General features: G+C 45.6%; 1 protein-coding gene across 8 annotated transcripts in view; it reads left to right on the forward strand.

Annotated features, from left to right (window-relative positions):
* The window catches only part of LOC115176597 (rho guanine nucleotide exchange factor 2), a 56,585-nt gene extending 46,008 nt beyond the window's left edge, over positions 1 to 10,577 (forward strand). For all 8 annotated transcript variants that reach the window (XM_029736679.1, XM_029736681.1, XM_029736682.1 and 5 more), the window contains 18 exons: positions 1,275 to 1,342; positions 1,465 to 1,528; positions 1,741 to 1,873; positions 1,976 to 2,229; positions 2,580 to 2,830; positions 3,092 to 3,217; positions 4,386 to 4,503; positions 4,718 to 4,966; positions 5,126 to 5,202; positions 5,403 to 5,575; positions 5,753 to 5,820; positions 5,990 to 6,181; positions 6,603 to 6,701; positions 6,820 to 6,878; positions 6,991 to 7,083; positions 7,262 to 7,648; positions 7,839 to 8,013; positions 9,051 to 10,577. In XM_029736679.1, coding sequence (XP_029592539.1) covers positions 1,275 to 1,342; positions 1,465 to 1,528; positions 1,741 to 1,873; positions 1,976 to 2,229; positions 2,580 to 2,830; positions 3,092 to 3,217; positions 4,386 to 4,503; positions 4,718 to 4,966; positions 5,126 to 5,202; positions 5,403 to 5,575; positions 5,753 to 5,820; positions 5,990 to 6,181; positions 6,603 to 6,701; positions 6,820 to 6,878; positions 6,991 to 7,083; positions 7,262 to 7,648; positions 7,839 to 8,013; positions 9,051 to 9,112 — 2,648 coding nt within the window. In that variant the 3' untranslated portion in view covers positions 9,113 to 10,577. The remainder of the gene's footprint in view (positions 1 to 1,274; positions 1,343 to 1,464; positions 1,529 to 1,740; positions 1,874 to 1,975; positions 2,230 to 2,579; positions 2,831 to 3,091; positions 3,218 to 4,385; positions 4,504 to 4,717; positions 4,967 to 5,125; positions 5,203 to 5,402; positions 5,576 to 5,752; positions 5,821 to 5,989; positions 6,182 to 6,602; positions 6,702 to 6,819; positions 6,879 to 6,990; positions 7,084 to 7,261; positions 7,649 to 7,838; positions 8,014 to 9,050) is intronic.
* Positions 10,578 to 10,594: the final 17 nt, after the last annotated feature.

The following is a 10,594-nucleotide window of genomic DNA, read 5'->3' on the forward strand; positions in this document are numbered from 1 at the left end:
GGGTCTAACAGTACTTTCCAAATGTCTGTACGAGCCTTGGAGAAGGCAGCCATCGTTTCAGCACCAACAGTGTTGGTTTAGTGAGCAAGGGGTCTAGTCTGTTTGTTTTAGCATCGGGGACAATGTCTACTGGATGTGTCTGTCCTTCTGTAAGGAGTGGTGTGTGAGGGCCTTTGTGTGTTTTTGTGAGGGGCTTTGAGTATGTTTAAATCGTTTGTAGTGTGTGTGTGTGTGTGTGTGTGTGTGTGTGTGTGTGTGTGTGTGTGTGTGTGTGTGTAAAGGTCTGCATGTGTTGTGAGAGTTTGAGCGATGAATGAGTGTGCCTCTCATTCTGAGGTTTAAGTAGAAAGCGTGTTAGCTGAGTCCATGCTCTGTAAAATGTTGGCTTTTATGGAGAACACACCCTGAAAGAGTGTATTTTTAGCCCTGTGTTCCCTCTCGTGTGTGGAAACTATTGGTTGAAAATAGGAATGGCACCAAGGAAATGCACCCCACCAAAGCAAAGCATACTTCTGACAAGTGTTTTGGCTGTATTTAGCCTGCTTTGGTAGCAAATGTGGAATCTGGGTAGAGATATTGGAAAGACTAAAGTAAAGGAATATGTAGAGTTTTGTAAGGGAGATTCTGTGTGTGTGTGTGTGTGTGTGTGTGTGTGTGTGTGTGTCTAGCCTTGGGCTGCTCTTAGAACAAAGACAACCCTGTGTAGTGGGCAAGAACTCTCATAAACACTTTTAGGCCGTTTCATATTGACGCAACAACACTCCCAGGACTCAGAACACACACACACACACTTACACACCGATAACCTGCCTCAGACATCGCTTCAACCTCCCAGCGCCATTCCAGGAGAGCTTCCTGTCAAGAAAACATGTGCCAGGAAGTGGAGCCCCTCTAACAATGAAGAGAGAGTAAAGCTGAGGGAAGAGAGGAGAGGGGGTGTTTTGAAACATAGGAGTGATTTAATAACAGCGATAACATTTTACTTGGTGTCGGAAAGCATAGGTTTCAAGGGTTATTTGTCACATGGAATTAGAGTCAGTGCCAGTATCAAATGTACAATGTGTCATTGATAACCCTATCTTGAACAGAAAGAGTTGGCACCTTTCATAACCTTTCACCAGTCATGTGTATCACTCTGTAAGCATCTTGACCATGACAAGTGCCTCAAAAATAGTCTCGTGATTTCATGAAGTTAGTTACCATTCTTATCAACAGTGCATATGCAGATATTGTGGAGTGTCAGGGAAATTGATCTTTGTGTTTCTGTGTTGCAGCCTGCAATGTCACCATCCACAACCGCTGTCGAGACACACTGGCCAACTGTGCCAAGATGAAACAAAAGGTAAGAGAGGGGAAAGGAAAGGTTTTTTATGTATGAAAGGCAAAGTTGGGCCTTTATTCTTTGAGAAGTTGACTGTTGGATGAGACATTGGTCTAAACGTGTTTTCTCTGTGTGCTTTCCAGCAACAGAAGCTAGCCCTGGTGAGGAACAGCTCCGCGCTGCAGAACGTAGCTCTGAGGACCAAAAGTGAGTAGATTTTTTTCCTCAACAACTTAGATCTTATTTCCTCTCCTTCTTTCGCAATTAATGCCTCCTGTCTGCATGTGAATATAGGGGTGCTGCCACCTGTTGGCTGGTCTATGCCACTGCAGTATCATCATATGGATTTAAATCCTTTTGGACAGGAAAAGTTCAATTGAAGCCCTTCTCTCTCTCTCTCTCTCTCTCTCTTTCTCCAGCCCCTATGATGAAGGAGCGGCCCAGCTCAGCCATCTATCCGTCCGACAGTCTCCGTCAGTCCCTGCTGGGCGCCCGCCGTGTCCGCTCTGGCCTCTCCCTCTCCAAGAGTGTCTCCACACAAAACCTTGCAGGGTGAGCAGGCTGCTGTGTAGAGTCATCAGTTGGTTTACCTATGCGAGTAGGGCGCTGATATGAAGTTGTTTGTAACTGTTGTGTTCAAAAATGTGTTTCCAGGAACCTGAATGACGACTCACCATTGGGGCTGCGGAGGATCCTGTCTCAGTCCACAGACTCCCTGAACTTCAGAAACAGAGCCATGTCCATGGAGTCCCTCAACGACGAGGGGGAGGTGTACTATGCTGCCATGTTGGAGGAGCTGGAGAGGGAGGGGAAGGACTTTGAGGCTGACTCGTGGAGCCGGGCCGTAGACCCCTCCTACCTGCAGACGCACCGCAAAGACGTCATCAAGAGACAGGATGTCATCTATGGTGAGAACACCTCTCTTCCCCACTCTTTCTTTCTTTCTCTCTCTCTCTCTCTTCTTCTCTCTCTATCTCTCTCTCTTTCTCTCTCTTTCTCTCTCTTCTTCTCTCTCGCGCTCTCTCTCTCTCTCTCTCTCTCTTTCTCTCTCTCTCTCTTTCTCTCTCTTTCTCTCTCTTCTTCTCTCTCTATCTCTCGCGCTCTCTCTCTCTCGCTATATTCCTTTCTATTTCTATCTCTTTCTTTCTCTCTCTCTATCCCTTTCTTCTCTCTATCTCTCTGTCTCTGTGTGTGTGTGTTATGTAAAGGTACTGTATGTCCCTAACTCTGTCTGTTCTCCCCTCCGTGCCCCTCTCAGAGCTGATCCAGACAGAGTTCCACCACGTGAGGACCCTGCGGATCATGGAGGGGGTGTTCCGGCAGGGCATGCTGGACGAGGTGCTGCTGGAGCCGGGCGTGGCGCACGCCGTCTTCCCCTGTCTGGAGCAGCTGATGGCGCTACACACACGTTTCCTTTCCCAGCTTATGACACGACGCACACACAGCCTGGCCCCCGGGAGCACTACCAACTTTACTATCAACCAGCTGGGGGATATACTGACTGAACAGGTAGGAAACGCACTGGGCACACACACTCAGACGTTAGGACAGACACCCACACACATCCACAATCACACACACACATCCACAATCACACACACATCCACAATCACACACACATCCACAATCACACACACACACAACTTTGCCATCCATTAACATTAGAATGCATTCATACTAAACACCCAACGAACATATGCATAATCTAAACATATTATACACACATGCACAGACACACTGACTGAGTTGATACCCATTGTGTGTGTTCAGTTCTCAGGTCAGTGTGCAGATGAGATGAGGAAAGCCTATGCTGAGTTTTGCAGCCGCCACCCCAAAGCTGTGAAACTGTACAAGGAACTGCTGGCCAGAGACAAGAGGTTTCAGCACTTCATACGGGTGAGAGTGAGAGAGAGAGAGAGAGAGTGGGGGGGTGGGGTGGGGTGGGGGAGAAGAGTTAGAGGTACAGAGAAGGGGGGAAGGCCCAAGAGCATGCTTAAAATGTGTGTGTGTGTGTGTGTGTGTGTGTGTGGGAGCTCAGCAGTCCGTGTCAGGAGGTGCGAGCTGACGGTGTCTCACATGCCTTAGCTAGGAGGAGTGCTAAACAGATAACACTGAATAGAAGAAACAACTATCACATTGTAGATGTTCTATTCAATAAAGAGTCACAAACAAGTTATTTCTGCTTTATTACTAACTAACAGTAGTCACAAGGTTGTGTTCTGGCCTCAAAACCTTCATAAATGTCCTAACTTTGTGGTCCAATCATGCTCCTATGGAATGCCCTTGAATTAACATATCTTTACTGCCATTTACAGTACCAGTCAAAAGTTTGGACACACCTACTCATTCAAGGGTTTTTTTTATTTAAAAAAAAATACTATTTTCTACATTGTAGAATAATAGTGAATACATCAAAACTATGAAATAACACAAAGTAGCCACCCTTTCCCTTTGACAGCTTTGCATTCTCTAAAATGGCATTTCTCCTGGCCTTCAGCCCCTATAGATGGATCTATACCTTTCTTTTACTTTACACATTCAAATTAGTAGTGTTATTACATGTAATGCCGAAGTGGTAATTATAGTATATTATGGCCACAAATACTTGTTTAATGTCCAATTGAAGTTTATTATATTAATAAGGCACCTTGGGGGTTTGTGGTATATGGCCAATATACCACGGCTAAGGGCTGTGTCCTGGCACTTCGTTTCGCGTTGTGCATAACAACAACCCTTGCCATGCTAAATTGGCCATTATAAACTGGGTGGTTCGAGCCCTGAATGCTGATTGGCTGACAGCCGGTATACCACGGGTATGACAAAAAATATATATTTTTACTGTAATTACTGTTGGTAACCAATTTATAATAGCAATAAGGCACCTCGGGGGTTTGTGATATATGGCCAATATACCACAGCTAAGGGCTGTGTCCAGGCACTCCGCGTTGTGTTGTGCCTATGAACAGTCCTTAGTCGTGGTATATTGGCCATATACCACACCTCTTCGGGCCTTATTGCTTAATATATAATAAGTGGTATTAAATCTCATCCATCCCATAATCAGAGGGTAAGCCGGGGGCCCCTGCTGCGTCGCCATGGCATCCAGGAGTGCATCCTGCTGGTGACTCAACGCATCACCAAATACCCTGTCCTCATCCAGCGCATCCTGGACAACACCAAGGGTAAGACTTGACCCCAGAACAGCTATAGAAGCTTAGTGAGTATACTTACTCAGCATAAAAGCTGAACACAGAACAGCCACTACAGCTCAGGGAGAAGACAAAAAAAATACAACAACTGAATAATCATTACATACACAGCAGTAGAATAACCATACACAACTGAAATGCTTTTGAATACAACTGACCTCAAGACACTCCTCATCATCCCCAACAGGCAGTGAAGAGGAGGCCCAGTCCCTAGCCCAGTCCCTGTCTCTGATCCGGGACTTGTTGAGCTCTGTGGACCAGCAGGTGGCAGAGCTGGAGCGGACCCAGAGGCTCCAGGAGATCAGGGCCAGATTGGATCCCCGGGCCCAGGCGGAGGTCAGGGGAGGAGGGGTGTTCAGGGGAGGGGAGCTGCTCCGCAGGACGCTCCTCCACGAGGGCACGCTGCTGTGGAAGACGCAAGGATCCAGACTCAAAGGTAGGGAGGGAGTGTGTGTGTATCTGAGAGAGAAAGAGGTAGAGGAAGAGAGATAAAGGGGGTATGATTGTTTGTGTATCTTTACAGAATATGTGTAGAGAAACGAGGGTGCACACTCTATGTATCTTTATCAATGTTCCACTCTGTGTGTCTATGTAGACGTGCAGGTTCTGCTGATGACAGACATCCTGGTGTTCATGCAGGAGAAAGACCAGAAGTATTTCTTCCCCTGCATAGTAAGTCTGCCTCTCTCCTTTCCACTCATCTGACTCATCCTCCTCTCCTCTCTACTCATCTCTTCTGCTTTCTGACTTTTGTTCAGCAGGTCCTCCATTGCTTCTGTCTTTGCCTTTGCACACATCTAACTTTATTTAGTCTAAGTGTTATCTCTCTATCTCTTTCTGTCTCTCTATCTCTCTCTCTCTCTCTCTCTCAGGACAAGCCTGCAGTGTTGTCTCTGAAGAACCTGATTGTGAGGGACATAGCCAATCAGGAGCGAGGGATGTTCCTGATCAGTGACTCCACCCCCCCAGAGATGTACGAGCTGCACGGCGCCTCACGAGACGACAGGAACAACTGGATGAGACTCATACAGCAGACAGTCAGCAGGTCAGCTACTGTAATACTCACAAACCTACTCAACTCATTCAGACCACTGCCGATTTCAATTTTGAGAATTTTCTAATATCCTTAATGGAATCCTAGGAGCCCTTCCTCATGTCCCGGCATTATCCTTATCCCGACTATACCTCACCTTCTCCTCACTCTCTCTCTCTCTCCCTCCAGCTGTCCGTCCAGAGAGGACTTCCCCCTGATAGAGACAGAGGACAAGGCCTTACTGCGCCGACTCAGAGGTACAACCTCCTCTCCTCTCCTCACACTCCTCCACCCTTCTCTTTCTACATCATTCCTGCGCTACACTTGTCTATTTATCTTCCCTTAATAGACAACATCCGCATGGTTCTGAATATTCTGTTGTTTTAGACCTGAAGATGCATCTTACTGACTTAAATGTGTTTCTAGCTGACATCCAGCAGAAGGACAGAGAGGTGCTGGAGCTCCTCCAGGAGAGAGTGACTCTGTTCTCTGACCTGGCTGAGGTCACCGGTGGGGGTCAGGAGGTCACGCCCCCCACCAATTCTAGGAACATCTTCCGGGCCGACACCCCCTATGCACCCCAGGCGGAATACCTACTCACCGACGCCATCTCAGAGGGTAAGGGAATGTAGAATTTACCTTCATTCTAATTCCTGATCTATGGTCAGTTTGACTTTTCACAACCTAATAGTGAGGTGAGAGGCTGGTGTAGGGTTGGGTCATCTTAGGTCAGTGCCATAGAGGGTAAGGTGAGGGTTAATGCCGTCTTACAGAGGCAGGTATTAAATGAGGCCTAACCCAGAGCTTAACACTGCAGACAGAGAGGTAGAACTAAATAATGAGCACCCTATAAGAGTATGAGTATCAGCTAGTCATAACCTCTCAGGAGTCAATCTGAGATCACCAACGAAACCTCAGTTATTAACCCCTGGGTGTAGTGTTGTTCAGTGACTAGGACGATGTTACATTGTGGTATTAATGTTGCTATGCCTTTTTTTCTTTTAGTTTTTAATTCCCTCTCCTTCCCTCCTTTCATCAGTTGACAGGCTGAGTGAGTTGCTGCTGGGCTCCAACATAGAGCTTCCCAAGTCCAACGGTACCAATGATGACCAGAACCACAAAGGGGCGCTAGTGAGCAGTGAGTGGTTTTGCTTTGTCTTTTACCCCTGGGAGATGGTGGGTGGTCTCTACAGTGTTTCAGCTCTCACTTACCAATCAGCTCACTTTCTCTCTCCTTCTGTCCCACCCATTTACAGATGGAGATTCGATCTCCGTCAACGGAACTCATGAAATAAAAGGAAGTCCAGCGTCCAAGGTGAGAGAGGAGGACTGTGCCTTAGGGTTGGATAACATATACATAAGCCACAACTGTGACTGTAATACATAATCAGTTTATAATGACTTGTGGGTGTTTTCTATCGTTTCAGGACAGAAATGGTAACCAGCTACAGGACAGACCCCTAAATGAGGAGGTGTGTCAGAGGCTTGTGAACCTCAGTGCTCATCTCCACTCTCTACAGGTGAGGCTGAATGACACACTGGAATCCATTTGAGGCATTTTGTATTCCCTACACCCCAGCTCCAACCTAGATTCAAAACTCACTCTCTCTCCTTCCTCTCTCTCCCTCCTCTCTCTCCTTCCTCTCTCTCCCTCCTCTCTCTCCCTCCTCTCTCTCTCTCTCTCCCTCCCTCTCCCAGGCTGCCGTCATTCACCAGGACTCTGTCCTCGAGCTCCGCCTCCGTGAGGGCACTGGCCCTGCCTCCTCAGGTTCCTCCACTCCCACCCCCACTCCTCCAAACTCCTTCCCCAGGCTGTGCCGTTCCATGTCACGTGACACAGGTCTGGATGCGGGCATGGTGGCAGCCATGGGGGAGATGGCCATGCTCCAGAAGCAGCATGATCTGCTGCAGGAGGAGGTGGGGAGGCTGCACCCTCTGGAGGCCAGGCTGAGGGAGAGCGAGAGGGCCAGGGCTCAGCTGGAGCAGCAGATCAGGGACAATAAGGGCAGGAGGGGCAGGAGGGGCAGGAGAGGCAGCAGAGGCAGCAACGAAGACATCGTGGTGGATGATACAGCCTTAGAGCAGGTGAGCAAAGTAACATCTGGCAGAGGTGTGTGAATGTCAAGTGTAGGAGTTTGGGGTAAAGTGTGTTTGGGTTTAGGTAGACTTACAGTCCTCACCCCAACTGGCTGAATCACTAAGCCATTCAGGAAGTACTAGTGGTTGATCTGTAGGTGAGCTCAAACAGGATATGATGACTTTTCTCCTTTACTAGGCTCCTGCTAAAAAAAGAGGAAGTGGTGATGGCGAGCCCAGCCCTGTTGCCCCATTGGCCTGTCAGGAACAAGTGGACCAATTGGACGGCGTACAGGAAGGCAGTGAGGAGGAGTCGGAGGAAGAGGAAGAGGCGGATGTAGTGAAGGTTTCACCACGCTCTGACAGTCCAAGAGGTGAGTAATTGACCCACAGTGTGTATCTTTCTTGTTTTGAGAGAAATTGGAATATCTAAGGGAAACAGTAATGCAGGCACTAGGGATGGAGGTGTGAGCATGCTGGTCTGGGCAGATGAGATGTAGTCGTTGTTTATGTACGTCTAAGTTGTTGTTTATATGTATACGTTTGTATGTGGAGTAAAAAATTCAGATAGAAGGAATGTCTAGGGCCACTAAGGTATTAGTCATTGGTAGGGTGTAATCAGTGGAATAAAGAGGTCTATGATTCGATAACTTTGGAATTGGCCAAATCCATGGAATTCCAAACAAATCCCTATGGTGTCCATGACAACTAATCTTTACACATTTCTGACCTTTAACCGTATCACACCTAGTTTACCTAGTCACACACACACACACACACACACACTTTTTATGTTCTTTCAGCCCTGCCATATTTCTCACTCTCTATCTCTGCATGTTGAAGGTGTGTCTCCACGTCAGATCTCCAGCTATCTGTTTGGCACCGATTTCTCAGCTGTTTCTAGAGTAGACAGAGTTTTGTGCACCATGTCCTGCCCTCCCTCTATCTCCCTGCCCTCTCTTAATGGCTGCTTGTTGATAGTCAATAATATCGCTCTGTCCTCTCCACTCTTTACTTCTCCACACTTTTCATACATTTTCATACAACTTTGATCATACAGTATATGGTAGGTTTAGAGGCGACGTTTAGAGTATTGAGAGACGGTCACTGTTTTTTATGCCCTTCTTACTCACTTAATCAATGCACCTCTCCCCATTCTTTCTTTCTGTGTGCTTAAAGGGTGGATACCTCTGACAATATTTAACTCCCTCTGTCCACAGTCCTTACTGTATCAGTCAATGTCTGGTAACTCAGTGTACATAACAGTACTCCTCCAGTCTCATCTTGATTGGAACCTCTATTTACATTACTGAGCTAGCTAGTCCTGTTTTGATCAACACATTATTCAAACATTATTAAACGTATTAATAACATGTTTATTCATATCAATAACCTTCAATGACCTCCTCAGATCTCCAGGATATCCCGGAGGAGAGCGAGTGCGGACCGGAAGCGCAGGAATCCAAAGGCTGATTCCGAGACTGTTCTGAGTTAACATTGACCTCAAACTGGATACGCAAACCAGAAAACAGGACTTGAGAGCTGGATCAACATATTCTCAATCTCCAACCAACCAGACCTGATAGAACTTATCTTCAGTGATTCCATCTATTCGTCTTTCTTTGGCATAGAAAGCCTACCCAGGAATTGTGTATTGTATCATGGTATAAGTTAGTTCGGAGATGTTATATGTTTTTCTAATGTTATGTTAAAAGCTTCATCCTCGGGATTGAATCCCTTTTTCCAATCCCACTCTTCGTTTCTTCTTTCCCTTTTTAAAACAAGGATGACTAATAACAGAGAGGGATTAGGGGTGAAGAGGAGGAGCTGGTTCGTAACAACAATGGAATTCTAATGGTGGACTGTAGATCTATAGGTGTCTGCAGATACCAGAAGGAACTATTCTGTACTGTAACTGCCTGTCATTGTTGTACATTTAGTGTCACCTCTCTACAGACCTGGTTTGTCTGTGATGGTGGAGCTTACTGATTCGAAACTGAATTTAGACCAGTAAAGGAGGGCGGGACAGGAAAAGGGGGAGGGCGGGACAGAAAAGGAGGGTATACATATACTGTATATCATTGTTAAAAAAATGTGTGGGTATTAATCAACTCTCACCCCCACTCCTTCTTGAACACAAACACTTGAAAACTCTTGTGCTTTTTATAAACCAAATTGTTTCTTTTTTTCTAGGAAGACAACAGTAGTGAGCCACCATGAGGGGTTTTATACTGAATATTTTATAAAAATGGGGAGGGGGGGGTTACAATGAACTCTTCTGACTTTTGGAGGATACACACAGAAGGACCATACTGAACCAAAAAACAACATCATTGATATATTAATTAGGATAAAGAATAGCATCCTTAGAATAAGGTTTGACTAATCTGACTGACTGTACCTGGAATATTTTCACCTCTTTTATAATCTACAGTTGTATGTTTCATACATGAACTACTAAATTGAACTACTAAAACGTGGTTTACACTGTACTTAATCGTGAGTTCAGATTTGCCGGTGGAAGTCTCTAATGTATTTCACCCTTATGGTTTTTAGGATGATAAACTGTTGCTACCAGCCAACTCCACCAGCAACACTGACACCAACCAAAACCTCCTTTAACAAAAAGTCAACATTTTTCTGACTGTCTTTGAGCTCACCCCTTGACCATGAAGCGACTGTATTATGTAGGAATGTAAATTATTTGACTGGATTCAAAGGGTGTTTCCTTGTTTGAACTACATAAAAAAGACATTTTTTTTCTTTATATGTTACATATATTCTATAAGAAGTATTTGTCTGTATAAATATTTGATCTGTTCTGAAAAAAGAAAATGACTTTTTAACGTTAATGTTGTAATTTTGTCTTTTTATTATTTTTATTTGACTTACAATTATTTTAATTTTGTGTGCGGTTTATAAATCTTACAGAAATCTAGTGTCTTGGAAGTTGTT

Source organism: Salmo trutta, chromosome 37, assembly GCF_901001165.1.
Source record: "Salmo trutta chromosome 37, fSalTru1.1, whole genome shotgun sequence".
NCBI classification, from domain to species: Eukaryota; Metazoa; Chordata; class Actinopteri; order Salmoniformes; family Salmonidae; genus Salmo; species Salmo trutta.